General features: G+C 34.1%; 2 protein-coding genes across 5 annotated transcripts; both read left to right on the forward strand.

The window, feature by feature from the left end:
* The first annotated feature begins 756 nt into the window (after positions 1–756).
* LOC125192391 (replication protein A 32 kDa subunit A-like) lies at positions 757–5664 on the forward strand. 4 transcript variants are annotated; one of them, XM_048089930.2, is made up of 10 exons: positions 757–1005; positions 1268–1378; positions 1526–1623; positions 1739–1780; positions 1874–1951; positions 3206–3284; positions 3410–3499; positions 3584–3663; positions 5274–5342; positions 5427–5664. In XM_048089930.2, exons 1-10 carry the CDS (start codon positions 901–903, stop codon positions 5509–5511), a joined length of 837 nt encoding a protein of 278 aa, XP_047945887.1. In that variant the 5' UTR covers positions 757–900; the 3' UTR covers positions 5512–5664. The 4 variants fall into 4 exon arrangements, with proteins under 4 accessions (XP_047945887.1, XP_047945886.1, XP_047945885.1 ...); XM_048089929.2 differs by having other exon boundaries at positions 758–1005; positions 3407–3499; XM_048089928.2 differs by having other exon boundaries at positions 758–1005; positions 3578–3663.
* A 3068-nt stretch (positions 5665–8732) lies between these two features.
* Positions 8733–11861, forward strand: LOC125191946 (glycerophosphocholine acyltransferase 1-like). The gene is made up of 8 exons (XM_048089380.2): positions 8733–9003; positions 9230–9337; positions 9462–9519; positions 9603–9703; positions 9932–10027; positions 10118–10211; positions 10984–11221; positions 11330–11861. Exons 1-8 carry the CDS (start codon positions 8920–8922, stop codon positions 11658–11660), a joined length of 1110 nt encoding a protein of 369 aa, XP_047945337.1. The 5' UTR covers positions 8733–8919; the 3' UTR covers positions 11661–11861.
* Positions 11862–17611: the final 5750 nt, after the last annotated feature.

The raw sequence follows: 17611 nt of genomic DNA on the forward strand, positions 1-17611 counted from the left end.
TCATAAATTTTGAAAGTCAATTGATTAAAATTTTAATTGGTCAGAGCAATATGATTTGAATTCGGGAAGCGTCAAACCAGGAGGAGAAGAGAAGCATAAAATGAGCCAAACAAAAACTGGGGCTGATTCAAACCGATCGTTTCCTGTGAAGATGGTGTCTAAATACTCCTCTAAGACCACTATTGTCTTCATCATCGAAAGAACTTTGCGTGAGTACTCTGTTCGCCTCAATCAGATTCCGAATGAAGAAATTATGGTCATTTGACAAAGGCTGCTCAAAGCAGTGCGAACCAAGCGACTCGCTGGGTTTGCACCCGCCAGCTTTGTTCGGGGATTTTGAATAATTTTTTGTGCTCTGCCTATATTTATAAATAGGGTCTCGAAGAGGTCTTTATTCACGTACTATTTCTTCCATTTTTTTTAATATTTCATTTAATTTTATATTTTGTGTTCTCTTTTACGTGGGATAGATCACTTATTATACTATTTATTATAATGTTTTATATTATGTTATTTTATTTTTATAAGAATAAGTGTTAGACTAATTTTGGAGATTCTTATAAAAAAAAGGTTTTTAATTTTATTATTTTATTTATTTCTTAGTTGTGGCGTATCCATAATTCGATAAAGTAGTGGAATAAAACTTACAGAAGTACAGAACAACAATTAATTAGAAAAGCAAATAGAAACCACCCAAATTATGAAAAAGAAAGCAGCGAATTTTTTTAAAAAAAATGACAAAAAACCTAGGTCGAAAATTGAACATAAAGCATTTGAGAAAAAACATATGGCGGGAAGTGTATAATCCCTTGATATCGATATCATCACTCCTCTCGTGCTTCGCTTCAGCCGCTACAATACATCTTAATCGGCGCGGCGCCGGACGCACTACTAATACAAATGTACGGAAACAGCGAATTTGACGGCAGCGCTGCCTTCTCCGGCGGCGGCTTCATGCCTTCTCAGGCTACCCAAACCGCCGATCCCTCCTTCTCTCCGGCCAAGGTGCGGATTCGCAAACGCATAATTTCATTCTTACCCATTTTCTTTTTTTATATTTTTGTTGCAACTTAATTATGCCATACTTGTTTCGTCTCTGAACCTTTTCTATAAACCCTAAGCTGCCAGTTTGGTAAGTGCAATTCGTAATTCATATGCATTTTCGAACGATCGGTAAGATTTTCTGTTTTCCGTTCTGGTTTGGGCGATTTATGTTCGATTTGATTTTTTTGGTAATATTGTTTCATTTGTGCTGGAGTTTATGCAGAATCGTGAGGCACAAGGTTTACTTCCACTGACGGTGAAGCAAATAAGAGAAGCTTTTCAAGCGAGTGATGATAAGGCAAACTTTTTGATTGATGGAGTATCAGTGAACAACGTAGGTTATGTTTTTCTATATATATTTGTTTTGGACGTAGATATATTGAGTAATATTTGAGTTTTAACTACGAGAAACACTGATTAGTAGTATTATTTGAGTTTAACTTCGTTCATTGATTTGATATTTTAACTATAATGCATTTAGGTGAAATTGGTTGGATTGGTGTTTGAGAAAACTGAAAGGGTGACTGATGTTTCTTTCACACTTGATGATGGAACTGGCCGAATCGACTGCCATAGATGGTATGCCTTAGGGGTCCTTTATTATTTTATTGTAGTTCTCATGCTTGATGAGTGTTACTATTATGCTGTAATGTCCACGTTCCAATGACTTGTTTGTGGTCTATGGACATTTTAGGGTACAAGAACCTGTTGATACAAAGGAAATGGAGCTACTATCGTAATCCCTTTTGCACTCAAATTCATCTTTTTATGGCTGATAATTTCAAACCCTGGATTTTCTAACTTCTCTTTCATTTACGGCTCAATTTAGAAATGGCACATATGTTAAGGTTCATGGGCATTTGAAGGGCTTTCAAGGGAAAAAACAATTGATTGTTTACTCTGTGAGGTACGTGGTTATTTAATTTGTCCTTGAGATTGTTCCTTCCATATCATGCCTCATTTACCTGATTCGTGCAGAAAAGAAATTGCACTTCAGTCTTAGTTAAGGCATTACTCTGTTATGATTAGCTTGATTTTTTACTTCACGTGATTTGCTAACAATCTAAAAAATATTGCCCGGAGTTATCTTTAGCCGGTTCTGCATGTTAATAGAGTTGCTATTCAAATCCTGCATTGGAGTCTTTTTTGTTGTAGGGTTTTTAGTGCATAATATCAAGTAACTATATGAAATATGATTTTTTCCCACAAACGTTGAAGTTGACAAAAACCATGAACTTTGTGGGGTGCCAATTTCCAACAATATCATTTTTTCCGCAAATTGGATCCGACGTGGCACAGCGAGATGTTGAGGTGGACTCGCCAGCCGTTGCACCAAAACGATGTCATATTATGAGTTAAAATTCGTTTGTTCTTCTTCTTCTTCTTCTTCTTCTCTCTTTGTTCTTCAATCTCTCTCTCGTGATGGGAAAAAGTGCGAGCCTAGAGTTTAGGGACGTTGGAGGCAAGCTTTAACAATCTGGTCTTCATCTGGATGGCAGCAAGAGTATGCCTGGCCAACAGTTTTCTCAGTATGCACAAAGTTATCCTAAGCCTAATCAACCTTCAAAAATGGATTCTGATCATCTACCGGTTTGTTTTTTGGCTAGTGAGAAGCAGGTGGGTTTAGTCAGCAGATTAAGAGTAATAAGGAATACTACGATTTTATTTGTGTGTGCGGCTTTTGATTTGTGTTTGATGGTGCCCTCTGTTTTGCTATTAATTTTTTTCTCTGCTGGAGGATTTGGATCTGTATGCTATGTAGGCCTAACAATTGATTTTCTTGTTTGTTGGTTTTGCTGATTTTTGGCACCATTATTTTGTTGGGTGGCTACTGTTTTTTGATCTTCCAGAAACTTTGTTACTCTCATTCTGGCAATGAAGACGGCTGTGGTGGTGATTTTGGCATGACATCTGCATGTCACCAAAATCATAGCATCTCATTTCCACATCATTTTTAACTAGTGGAACCTGATGTTGGTGGAAAATTGGCACCCATTGCAAAGTTCATGGTTTTTTTTCGCTAAAACTTCAAAGTTCGTGGGGAAAAAAACCATATTTCAGATAGTTGTGTGATATCAGGCGCTAACCCTTTGTTGTATCCTTGTAGTTTTTCAATTCATTCGTGAAAAGTACTATTAATTATATGTGCTGCTACTATCAGGAGTGTCACGGACTATAATGAGATTCCAAACCACTTTGCTGAGTGCATGTATGTCCATTGCTACAACACTAGAACACGGGTATGATATCAACTGATGAGAACTCCTATTGTGTGATTTGGAATCAAATGAATACTTCCTGATTAATGTTTTGTTTCGTTTTGTTTCTTTTACTTCCTCTTCCCCCACTTTTCTCTCTGTAGAAGATGCAGGATGCTCCCCAAGTTACAGGTCAAATGCCAAATCTATCTGTTAACACCCCTTCAAAGGGTTACCAACCTACTTCATCAAATCATGTATGTGAAGGTTATATCCCGCAGTTAAATTCTGGAAATGGTTATGCTTCCCAGTCATATAATTGAGGATACTTTCAGTTGCAGTTTTCGGCACAACATAATGTGGATGCAATCAGGGGCATTGATAAACTTGTCTTGAACTATATGCAACAGCCATCATGCATGTAAGTCAAATTATAATGCATCTGCAAATGAGTTCTTTTATCTTCTATGTTCACACAGAAAGTCTCTTTTACATTCTTGAAGGTCTTGATGTTTATAAAACCACGGAACCCTACCCCACATATGATACTACTTATGTGCCATAGCATTCTTACAAATAATAGATGTGTTTAATATCATAATTTACATTTGGAATGACATTTTTATAGGCAGTAGAAATAGAATGACACAAGATTCTTTTCAAGTAGCAACACATGACTATGCTATATCAGAGAACAAAAGTACTAGCTTATTGGAGAATCATACGGTCTGATCAATGTTGTCAAAGCAGTATGGCGGTCCATGGCGGTTCGCCCGAAAAATGCCACAGGGGTATGGCGTATCGGTATGGCGGGATATGGCGGTCATTAATTAAATATATAAAATAATATTTATATATTCATATATAATTCAAAAAATTAGAAAATAATAAAAATATAACATTAAAAACTCTAAAAAATGTAATAAAGCATAAAATATAAGACAATTATATAAAAGTCTAGTAATTAAAGTCTTTAGTTCAAGTGTTCAACAAAACATAAAACCATGATAAGCTCAATAGACATCAATCATCAAGCTCAACATAGTCTTCTAGTTCATCATCATCACTATCATCGACATCCATTTCATCTTCATCCTCAAGCCCAAGCCTTTTCCTTTTCCCTTTCCCTTTCCCTTTTCTAGGTATGATAGGTTCCTTTTTCTTAGAAACTCTAAGACAACTTGAACTAGATGTAGAAGATTCTTTCCTCTTCTTTGAGTGGATTTTAGGAGGTAGATTGTGAATAGGAGGGGGCCGGCGGCGGCGGCGGCAAGTGGCTGGGCGGTGGCTGAGTGGGGTTTAGGAGGCAGATTGTGAATAGGAGGGGCTGTAGGGTGATGGGCTGCTGGAGGCGGCGGCGCGACGGTGGCGGCGGCGAGTGGCTGGGCGGCAGATTGTGGAAGGAGTAGCCGTTGGTTGAATTAGGGTTTAGTTTTTCATTTTAATTAAATATTAAATGGGTTAGAATTGTTGGGGTGGGCTGGTTTAGTTTTGGGCCTATGCAAAATTCAATTAAAATGTAAAAAGCCCCATTAAAAAGTCAAAATTAGCACCAAAAAAGTCAAAATTGGCCTAAAATACCGCCATTGCGGGATATGGTGGCGCCATGGCGCCACGACCGTGGCGGGCATGGCGGCCGCCACAGAAAAATGCCATGTATCGTTGTGGCGATGGCGTTTTCATTAAAAACTATATGCTATAGCGCCATATCCCCACCATAGCCGCTATTTGACAACATTGGGTCTGATAAAACAGTTTTCACTTTTAGTTGGGTTTTTTAATGCAATTGTTATTTGTTTTTCTTATTTCTTGCAAAACATCCCATTCTTATGCTAAAAAATGGAATGCAAGTATTCACCTATAAATATACTCAGTTAATGAAAATTTTCGTTTTATGCTGAGGAAATACCTGTGAAGATGTGTACTTTTAGCAGAATGTTATTAGGTTATGTCACTGATGAGCGATAATTATTATAGATGTGCACACACTTCTATTGATGGCTGCTATCTTTCCTCTTCTAATTGTTGCAGTGGCAAAGAAAATGGAGTCCATCGTGCTGAACTTGCCAGGCAACTAAATGTTCCCGAGCATAAGATCTTGTAAGTCCTCTGCTCTCTTTTCCTCCCCAACAAACTCAAATTGATCAATGTTACTCATTCTTTGATTTTCTGGTTTGTTGGCAGAGAAGCTATTGCATCTTTGGAATCAGAAGGTCTAGTTTATTCTACGGTTGATGAGTTCCACTATAAGTCCACTGCCAACGGTTGAAATTGAATATAGGAGTGAACTTTGTAGTGCCATTTCTACAGATCTCAACCTTTAGGTATGAATGACTATGATTTCGTTTTCTTGTGGCAAAAAATGGACAACAGTTGTGTTGGATGGCATTTGAATAACTATGAATTTCAAACATTGCATGTCTCAAGTTCTCAATAACGTAACGTTCGAAGATTGCATGTCTCGAAAACTTGGCAACAATCTTGTGTTTGTTTTTTAATGCTTGAACCAAACAAGGGCCACTCCGTTCAATATTTGAAAAAAGTAATGCTGCTATTTTTTTACACTTCTATAGAGGAGCATTCAATTTAATTCAGAGTATTATTCATTCTTGAAAAAATGAGACAAAATCTAGCACAAGCTTCTATCTCCCATACCATCAATAATTCAACCTCATGGCTGTTAGGCTGTCCCATACGAACGAATCCAAAGAAGATAAACGTATAATTTTGAATATGGTGGGACAAAGATAATTGCATTTTATAAGTAGTGTAGTCGCATGTAGGTTAACTTAGAATCACTTCTTCAAGCACCAATTGATTTTGACTGGTCTTCATTGGTTGGATTCAATGAATTAGATCGTATCCATCCTCGGTAAAATCTATACATATATAAAAGCTGAGTTTTGGACAATTTGAATATGTATAAATTTTGGGAATAATTATAAATATTACTTAATAAGTTATGTTTATAATTTATGTAGCCAAGTGAAATGTTAATGCCATTAAATGTATAACTATATAGTATGTAGTCAAATGAAGGATGTTAATGCCATTAATTTGGTATAACTATAAATTAATATCCACTAAACTATAAATTACGACAACAGATTTATATACTATGTAGTCAAATGGAGGATGTTAATGCCATTAATTTGGTATAACTATAAATTAATATCCACTAAATTATAAATTAATGTCGACTAAAAGTATCTAAATCATTTAGCTATATTTTTGAACAATATGTCATTTTCCATAATTTATAAAAGAAACGGCAACAGATTTCATACAAAGCACCTAAGTCAACGAAATGGCAAAAGTTGTAATGAAGGTAACAATATGTCATTTGCCATAATTTATAAAAGAAACGACAACAGATTTCATGCAAAAAGAGCACCTAAGTCAATGAAATAGCAAAAGTTGTAATGTAGGGTATGTAGTTGATTTTTGTTTGAAATTATTACATGTAGATGGTGAAAAATTGGCTTATGGAATAGATTGCGCAGGTGCAGGACAAGAAAGGTGTAGGAGATTATAACTGGTGATGAAGAAGGGCACCCGAGCTAGATGGAGGCAGATAAAAGATGTTGGGAAAAATAATAAGGTAGAGATGTATTGGAGTACAAAGAGAAGTCGGAGGGTAATGTTTTAATATGAATAAGTTACTATTCCTAATAAATTAATAAATTGTTTGTTAACAATACATTTTTTAATTAGTTGACCCAATTATATAGGTGGAGGGTTTACATGATTATTTTTTTATGAGACATATATGATATAACAAATTCTTATGGATTTATGTGATGACTTGGATTAATGTGATGAATTTATTATTTAATTTAATAAATTACTCTCTTCGTCCGCCATTAAATGTCTCATATTTGACCGACACGGGTTTTAAGAAATTATTTGACTTTATGAAGTAAAGTGGGTAGAAAAGTTGGTGGAATGCGAGATTTACTTTTATATATTAGTTTTGTAATAAAATGTGAGTGAAATGAGTTAGTGGAATGTATGGTACACCAACCAATTATGGTAAAAGAGAAATGAGACATTTATTGGCAGACGGACGAAAAAGGAAAAATGAGACATTTAATAGCGGACAGACGGAATAGATCTTTGAAATTGATAAAATATGAAGGTAGATTATATTTATTATATTTTTTCTATGACAATGGCTTCCATATTTTAAATATTATAAATTGTATATTAATAATTTCATATTTATGGTGTTAGACATTAAATTTTATGGAGTACTATTTATTGTTTAAACAAGATTGTTATTTTTATATCCAAAAATGTTTTAATTAATATATGTGTTTTTGTTGTTTTAATATAATTTTAAATATTATACTAATTGCATAATTGATTTTAACATTTTACTTAAATTACTCTAGATTGACATTATAGTTATTAGTTGTGATTAATTTTACTATATTATAATTTTATTTTTATACTTAATTATTGCTATATCCATACATCTATTTAATAAAAAAAATTTATAGGAGTATTAAATATACAAATTGTAACTTGCGGAAGTACAATTGTATATGAAATTGAGAAAACCATCTTAAGCCTACTTACCACATCTTTTATTTATTTTCCGAAAAAATGATCAATAAAGATTGCCTATTAATTCTCGTGATGATCTGAATTCCTAACCTATTGAATTGAGAAAAAATGTTTTGTCAACTGAGTAGTGTTTCATCGTCTTCTTATTTTAGTATTTTTATTGTACGGAATGTGTTCAAATAAATAATAAGCCTGATTTTTGTAATTAAAATTTGAAGATAATTTATAATAGAAATATTTAGGAATAAATAGAATATATAAGAAAAAAGTAGAGAATTCTAGAAGAAAAAAAAAGTAGGATGAAAACTTTAGAACAAATACACATGCAGTCTATATATATGCCTATTGTAAATATTTTGTAGATGTTAAGTTTTTCGCAAGTTTAGTTTTTTAGTTTTCAAATTCGAGTGATGATAAAGTGATATATTAAATTAGTTTTCGTAAAATTAATTGAACCGTGTATCGCACGGGAGTGTATACTAGTTTAAATAATAGTACTATCAGAGTGGAAATGTATGAATAGAGAGAACTTTTGAAGTTCCAATATATTGCGATTGGAGAATAGGCCGCATGGCATTTAGTTGATATATATGCTAATTTAATTAATTGTTGATGTGTGACGTTGCTAGCCTACATTTAGTTTCTACTTATATCGTCACCTTTTTACGAGATAGGAGGGTGCATCTTCTATTTATAATTTATAAAAATAAAATACGACACAAATTAACATGCAATAACATAAAAATGGTAGAAACTTGCATGCATCCAGTTAGTAATTACTTATTACTGACATTCTTAATCATCTACTATAATCTAATTTTCAAGGAATGTTGTAATTGGGTGTACAAAAATAACTTTAAAAAGAAAAAGAAATGAAATGAATAGTATTATTCCTATATGAAGTTAATACATGAGGCTGAGGCCACCACAAATAAGTTCCGCGATAAATTAACCACAATTAGCAGCTTAACAAGAACTCAACAACAATCATCACAGAGAGATTACCAATTTTATACGCATTTCCTACGTTTAATTAATCAGAATAAGAAAGAAGCATTGAAGGAATCAAAACTCACGTCAGGATCTTATTGAAGCGGTCGGGAGGGGAATGGCGGAGAATGAAGAAATCATGGAGGTGGACGCAGATTCATACGGTAATAAAGTTAAACAACGGTTGAAAGATCGAACAAAGGTATTTTCTTTTATACATAATCGTTATATTGATAATGTTGGATGATTGGATTTGATTTGATTGCGCAAAAGAAAGCGTTCCTATATTAAGGATGAATTAATTTAATCTTTTGCTTTTTAGGACGCTTCCACACCAATAACAAGGACGCTTAGTATATTTAGAAACACAAATTAGCGTCCTGAATTGCATTAAAAATGTCCTTAATGGTTTTTTTTTTTTGTTGTAGTGTAAGGAGATGCTAACGAAGCAAGCAGAGCAGACAAAGGAGATCTTGTCGAAGCAAGCCGTTAAGATTGCTAAACAGGCTGAAGAGCATGAAAACTTCATCAATAAGGTGGGTTGTGTTAAATGGTAAATCTTTGATTCTCATGCACTTGTTGTTCCCTAAATATTTAAATTTGTTGAGAAATGAAATGATTGGTATGAAGGTTTTGTTAGTGTTTGATTGGATATGTTAGGTGACACACTTGCTTGGTGTTCTTTTCTTTGGAGGCTTCTGCTTCATCTTGGGTGCAAGTGAGTATAAACTGCTACTACATGGGATGGAAATGTTGGCTGCATTTTACACTTTTCTTATAGATTTGGTTTACTTTGATCAGGGCCACAGGATGTTCGATATCTCTATTGTTTATTCTATGTCATTTTTGTCCCACTTCGATGGATTTATTACCGATACAAGAAGTTGCACTATTATCTTCTTGTAAGTTCTTACTCATCTTTTCAGTTTAATCTAGTTGAAACACCTATATCACTCGTTGTAGCTTTCGTTTCGAACCTTAGTTACTTGGTGATTGGAAAGTATACACGTTATGTCAGTCCATTTGGCTACTTTCGTGGTAACACGTGTTCTGGTCTCGATATTTTTACTGCAAAAATAGAAAAAAGGGAGGGACTTACTGATACTCATTTAAGTTCCTATTGGATGCAGGATTTTTGCTATTATGCCAATACAATATTCTTGATCATGCTTCTGTTTTATCCCAGAAATGAGAAACTTTTCTTGGTGTGCTTCTCATTTGCGGAGGTAAGCACTTGCTTCTGTTATTCCTGTACCATATAAATGACTTTGATTTGCTTCGTGCGGACTTTTTCTGATATTAATTAATGGATGCAGGGGCCCTTGGCATGGGCACTAATCGTTTGGCGTTGTAGCTTAGTTTTCAATTCCATGGACAAGATAGTAAGCGTCTTTATACATATCTTGCCTGGTAAGAGGCTGTTTTCTTTTGCTGAGATTATTGTTATATATGTTAAATGGTAAAAAGTGAAAAAGCCAAGCCTACAATGAAAACATTAACTTTAAATGGCAATGGCTTTGACAGAATGGAATTGTTGAAAGCTATTTTAAGTTTTGACATAACATAGCACCTGTAGGCTGTAGTTTACGCTTAGATGATCATTTCATCCTTCTGTTTCATCCAGTTTTGAACCTGAGTTTGTTGTTAAAGCAAAATTCCACTTGTAGGAACAAACAAACATACTGGTCCTCAATGTTAGGAAAAAATGTGTTCTCATAGTTAGTGTTTGGTACAACATACTTTTTTTATTGATAAATGAATAGAAATTTAGAGGCCGTGTCACAGCGGACTTGAACCCGAGACCTTTGGCCTCAGGCATCAACCACGCGCGCACTTGGTACAACATTCTTATTGCAGTTGAAGGATTGAAAATGGGATCATATATTTTCAGTTCATTTTTTCATTTTCAGTAAATTCTGCGAAATGGGAAAAAAACATACTAGTATTTCTCTGACCTTGGCATGATGACTTCTCTTCCTTGTCCACCCTTGCTACTAGCTTAGGGAAATTCATACATAATTTGATGTAATGCAATTTCTTTATCTTAGAACTCTGGATTGTGGGATTAAAAGTGCATGGCTATTCTCCCTGTTGAATAAAAAAAATTGCAAGTACTTTAAATAAATTGGTATTGAGTTTCCCAGCCAGCATGTTTAGCTGATGCAGCAGATATGGTTTCCAGGACTTGTTCTGTTCACAATCCGATGGTGGGACCCAGTATTCTTCGAGGAGATGCATCAGAATGGGAATTCTCATACAGGATCATGGCTCTATGCAGAGACGAAATCGTATCTGTGGACATGGCTTTTCTTTGTTCCTTTAGTAGCCTATGTTGTCTGGCAGCTTCTTTATTTTCTCATCGTAAATGTGCTACGTGAACAGAGACTGCTGCGGGATCCAGAAGTCATGACCTCCTACAGGTTTCATTATCCACATTATTTCTTGTTCACATAGGGAGGCTTGATGAGATGGATTGTTAAAATCATAGAAGTTGCAACAATATTATTATTATTTTTTTCGTGTGACAGGGAACTGTCGAAAAAAGCACAGAAAGCAAACAACATGTGGTGGCGCTTGAGCGGTCTGCTGGGAGATCAGAACCGGATGTTTATGTACATTTTGCTTCAGGCGGTGTTCACTGTGGCCACAACAGCGCTTACTGTCCCGATATTCCTATCGTATGAATTACACTTGACGTTCCAATTGCTCAAGGCATCAGCAACTGTATGGAATGGGGGTAACTTTCTTATAGAAGTGATGCCGAGGCAGGTGATTCTAAAGCAGAAAAAGAAGTCAGAAATGAGCCCTTTGGTGGTCGAAACTTCACTCAAAGTGAGTGAGGTAACACAATCTCAGTAGCACTGTACAATTTAAGTGTTGGTAGAATTACTATCTTCTTTTTTTACTTTGCTCACTTTTTTATTTATTTTGGTCTAATCTGTAGCTTAGGCACTCTCCTTTCAAGTTTGTTGTAGAATTACTGAATTTTTTCTCTACTTGGAATACACAATTTGTTTTTGTTTTTCATTATTTCACGTTGGCTGGTCATGAATTGATATACTATAAATTTCAGGCTAAGTATTTGTTTGGAAACATCAAGGCAAACACATACAGTGTCCCTCATACTTTGGATATGAATATGTTATTCTTGTAGTACATGATATTTTATTGGGCAAATTGCCCTAAAAGTCATAAACTTTTTCGATTTTTCGGTTTTTCCCATGAACTAAAATTTTGGCGTATAATTTCATGAACTTTACTAGGTTGTTGGAATTTCCCATTTGACCCGACCCTGAAGTTTTCCGGTCGAAATCTTGTGCATATGGCGAGACGTGGAAAACGCCGGAAATTCATTAACCCTAAAAGTTATAAACTTTTCCCATTTTCTAGTTTTTCCCACAAACTTTTCCCATTCTCTCGTCGCGATTTCTGCCATAATCCAATTTTGGGTTTTCCCGTTTCAAACAATCGAGTTTTGGTCAATTTCGATTGAATGTGCAATTTTTCAATGTGTGGTTAATTTTCTGGTTTGAATGTGTGGTTTCAATGTGCTATTTTCCCGATTCTGTCAATTTTCTGGTTTGAATGTGTGGTTTCGATTTCAATTTCATTTTTTTAGAATAATCACTTTAGCTATTACCGCCTTGTGGAAAAATTGAAGGAATAATTTCTCGGCATTTCTCTTTGTGGGAAGCCTCTTGAAATCATGTGCCCCGAAACTCTGGCTATAGCCGCCGGTGGAAGAACATTAAAAATATCGAAATGCAAAAGCAAAATTTGCTGATTCTTGTTATAGGAGATTATTTATGCAAATATTTAACAGTTTCCCACCATTATCAGTCCCTTCGTTCTCTGTCAATTTATTCATAAAATTCTTTAAAATCACAAAAAATATTTTAGAAAGATGAGGTCTCGGTGATTGTTACTTCTTAATCATTATTGACATAACATTGATCATACAATATTGCTTATTTCTACTTTGATTTATCAAAATGTGCGGAATTTTCGTAATCCAAGAATCCTGATGTGTTGAGTATTGGTGATCAATGTCTTGCGCTACTAATATTATTGTTGCAATGAATTGTGTGCTGGTAGAATCCAGTTTGATAGTATCCTTAAGAGGTATTCGGAAAAAAGATTTTATTATTCAGAAACCTGTCCGTTTGAAATTTATTCCACGAATATTAAATGAAGTTTTTGAACTAGACCATTCTTAAAAAGAGATATTAATTAATTGAAGTCAAATGACAAACTTACATTAATTAATTGATATTTATATCTCAAACACGATAAATAATAAATTAAAGAGAAAGCTCGGATAACTCATAATTTGGGATTGGACGGATAGTCAATATTATTTTACTATAGCAGCTGATAATAATATTCTATTTGGACTTGAATTAAATTTAAGCTCAATTTAATTAGTAAAAGTCAAACAAACTTGGGCCAAGTCCAACCTCCATAAATACCTAATCCGACCCAAAATAACTCTATAAAATGAGACTAGATATGAGACACAGAACTTAAGCCTCACAAATTTTTGTGCCCCCGAGTGGATGAAATTTTAATTCCTCCTAGAACTGAAGTTCAGTCTTCTTTAGAGCATCTGCAATGGAGGCTACCGGACAGGCTAGCCGATTCGCGATCGGTTAGCCTACCCGCTAGCCTCCATTGTGACCGGCGAGAGTTGTTTCGGCGAGCCGATCAGCATGAACTCGCCGATCCGCTAGCCGGTCGGCTAGCCACCTTTTTTTTAAACTTAAATAAAATGGTTACATTTTCTCGCATCTGTGTCGTAAATTTAATTCCGTATTTGCGTGATTGTAATTTATAATATGAATTTATTATTTTGTTTATTGTGGCTAGTCCTAGTGCTAGTCCTAATGCTAGTCCAGTTTCTAGTCCACTATTGTCTAGTTTCTAGCCCTGACGATGTTGACATACAGTTTCTAGTTAGTCCTGATGATGTGGCGGAGGAGTTTTTGGCTAGGCTATTGTTAGACTATCCTTATTATGGATGCTCTTATAGTCTAGTCTTTTCAGTTTTGACAAACTTGGCCACCCAGAGGTCATAACCTGACTTCGGAAGACAAATTAGAAGATTTTTGGTTGAGTGCAATGAACTTTACATATAGACGAAACAAGCAATCGATAATTTTTTGGAGAATCTATTAGACAATTCTAAACCGTAGAAATTCATGATTTATGATTTAAATTTCCATGAGCATGAATTGTATGCATTTTTATATGAAAGTATGATGCACCAGAGAAATATTCGGTAACTTTAACCGGTATGCCACATTGCCAACCTTTGCGAATACCTCGAATGGACTGTAAAATCGAAAACCCGCTATTGAATGAGCCTCTGCATCAATTACAACTCATGTCACTAAAGAAACTCGCTACATCAATTCCAACCCATGTAACTGAAGAAACTCGTTATATGTGATAATGTTGTCCACTATCATCATTGACATTATGTTGTAAAATGTTGGTGAAGGTCTTGACACTATCTTCAAATAATTCGGGTATTAAGTTCAGTACCTCCACATGGTTGTCCACAAGGCTACCTCCATTTAAATCAACATGTGCACCAACATTCCTATGAAATCAAAGTTTTTCAAATCTATATTCATGTTGTAAGGTGCAACATGGATTCTTAGGGTGGATGGAGGAACTATGACATTTTTGCCGATGTAGTTCTGAAGCTCTTAACGACATCAATCCAATTCGTAGGCTGAAAATGACGCAGATAGACACGCGTTCTGCTCTTCATATCATGTAGTAATATATTTAGCCTCATTATAAAATCCATTTTTTCTTTTTATTTCCAAAATATCGGTGGATTGAGCCTCCATTGTCTAATAAACTTTCTTATAGGAAGTGAAGTTCTTTAATTTAGTTGCAACCAACATAAATTTTCAAAATCATCAGGCCCAAAGTAGGGAGCTTGTGAAGCTTGAAACTCATAGTTAACAACTAATTTCATAAATCATCCATGCCTTTGTATTTTTTAGATATATTCTTGGTCATATTGTAGATTACGTCTTCAGGATTTCGTATGTCCCTCTAATGGAGTAAAAATTTGATGGTCCTTTCATACCAAGTGGCATGATGATTTGGTATACCACACCAATAATTTCTTGACAAATGGGTATAAAAAATGGTCCACATGTCACCTCTATTTAACATCAATTTACTAATCTAAGGTTTCAATTTATGGAAAGTATTATCATACCCCATAGAATTAGAGTCAAATATACTCCAATATCTCTCTTATAAAATAAAAATATTCTTATGTCTATTCAATTTTCATTCGGTGTTTTCATACAATATTAGAGAAGAAATCATTTTCAATTCTCCATCCCTTTTGAATTCCATGGGTAAGTTTTCCTCCAAAGCTTTTTATAAAATATATATGTATGTGTTTGTTTGACTAAATAGATAGTGGAATATGTTATTATTTATATTTTTTAATATATTGTTTAAAATACTTTTTATTTTTTATTTTATAATTGAAGTTCTTCTTTTATTAATAAGTTCATTTTAATTGCATAAAGATAAGATAGTGAATCTTCATATTAAATTTTATTAATAATTTTTAACATAATAATAATTGAAAGCTATATAAAATATAAGTTATGGTCATAAATTTTATTTTTATAAATTTTTTGTATATATATGAATATAAAATAAAGAAAAAATCTCTTACCCATCAATCTCAAAATAGTAATACTACTATCAAACAATTATAATAGTATAATCTTTTTTCATGACGTGAAAGAATACTATGATTACTTTTTTATGAGTGTTACACTTATATTATGAAGTTAATATACATATATATTGTATTATATGACAATGTCAATTCTAAGGTATGATAATTCCATATTTAATAGTATTATACTACTTTCCATAAATTGATTAATGAAACCATTAGATTAGTGGATTGATGTTAAATAGATGTGGCATGTGGACCATTTTTTATATCCTTTGTCATGGAATTATCGGTGTGGTATACCAAATCATCATGCCACTTGGTATGGAAGGACCATCAAATTTTTACTCCCTTTAATGAGGATACCATTACCCAACTTTCCATGATATTCGTTTCTTAAATAGATTGCTCTAAGTCCAAAAAATGGTGGTCAAAATAGACTTAAAATCTTTCCCTATGTCACTACACCAAAGTCCGTGATCGAGGTAAGAATCATTAATTATAACTATTACGCTAATCACTATAATTTGTCTTTATCATTTGACAGAAGGGTTATAGGGGCCAAGTCATTAAAAGGTTAATAGCATTTGAAAATATTGCCAAACATTCGGTAAGTGTTGTTCATATATTTTTTATGAATTGTGACACCACCTTGTATTACGAATATAATGGAAACACATGTGTGTGTGTGAGTGTATACAAGTGAGTTTGAATGGAGAAAAATATGATGATGATGATGGTGATGATGATGATGATGATGATGATGATGATGATAAATTTACCCACCGGAGGAAAAGACCGAAGAAGGCATGCCTGTCTGATCTTCAAATACAGACCGTCGTGAAAGCATACATGTTTATTGAAATTAATGACTCTTTGGAGAATCTATTAGGCAATTCTAAACCGTAGTAATTTATGATTTATGATTTAAATTTCCATGAGCATGAATTGTTTGCATTTTTATGTGAAAATATGATGCACTAGGGAAATATTCAGTAACTTTAACCGGTAGGCCACATTGCAACTTTTGCGAATACCTCGAATGGGCTATAAAATCGAAAAGCCACTACTGAATGAGCATTTGCATCAATATCAATTACAACTCATGTCGCTGAAGAAACTCCCACATCAATTCAAACCCATCTCACTGAAGAAACTCGTTATATGTCGATAATGTTGTCCTAGTTCATTGATAAAATGTTGGTGAAGGCCTCGATACTCTCTTCAAATAATGCGGGTATTAAGTTCAGTACCTACGCATGGTTGTCCACCAAGCTACCTCTATTTAGATCAACATGTGCACCAACATTCCTATGAAATTGAAGTTTTTCAAATCTATCATTTATGTTGTAAGGTGCAACAAGGATTCTTAGGGTCGATGGATGAACAATGACATTTTTACCGATGTAGTTCCGAAGCTCTTAACGACATCAATCTGATTCGTAGGCCGAAAAATGACGTCGATAGGCACGCTTCCTGCTCTTCATATCATGCAGTAATATATTTAGTCTCATTATGAAATCCATTTTTTTCTTTTTCTTTCCAAAATATCGGTGGATTGAGCCTCCATTGTCCAATAAATTTTCAATAGGAAGTGAAGTTCTTGGATTTACTTGCAACCAACATAATTTTTCAAAATCATAAGGCCTAAAGTAGGGAGCTTGTGAAGCATGAAACTCATAGTTAACAACTAATTTCATAACATTTTTTTGATCATTGATGTGATTTTTAGAGCTTTTAAGTCAATGGATAAATGTCTCCTTTAAGTTTAAAATAATAACTCTAAAACTACAACTTAACTGCAAGATGCATAGTAAATATCCAACAATTATTGCAACGACATGTAAATCAACTTATCCAAGATTCATATGATGAACACGATACAAATCTCAAACTCTTTATCTATGTTTCCTCCTATTAACCAAGTTAAAGAGACATTGGCTAAAAGACATGATTGAATAATAACACAAGCCGGAATTTTAATTCAATGTAAAAGCATCATAGAATAAGATCATAGATTAATCAACCATAAAATCCATAAATAGTTCACATCTTTCACAAATTAGGTGCAACGTAAGAGTTTTAGTTACAC

The sequence above is a fragment of the Salvia hispanica genome, chromosome 4 (genome assembly GCF_029641045.1).
Source record: "Salvia hispanica isolate PSC_SH4W2 chromosome 4, Shi_PSC_v1, whole genome shotgun sequence".
NCBI lineage: Eukaryota > Viridiplantae > Streptophyta > Magnoliopsida > Lamiales > Lamiaceae > Salvia > Salvia hispanica.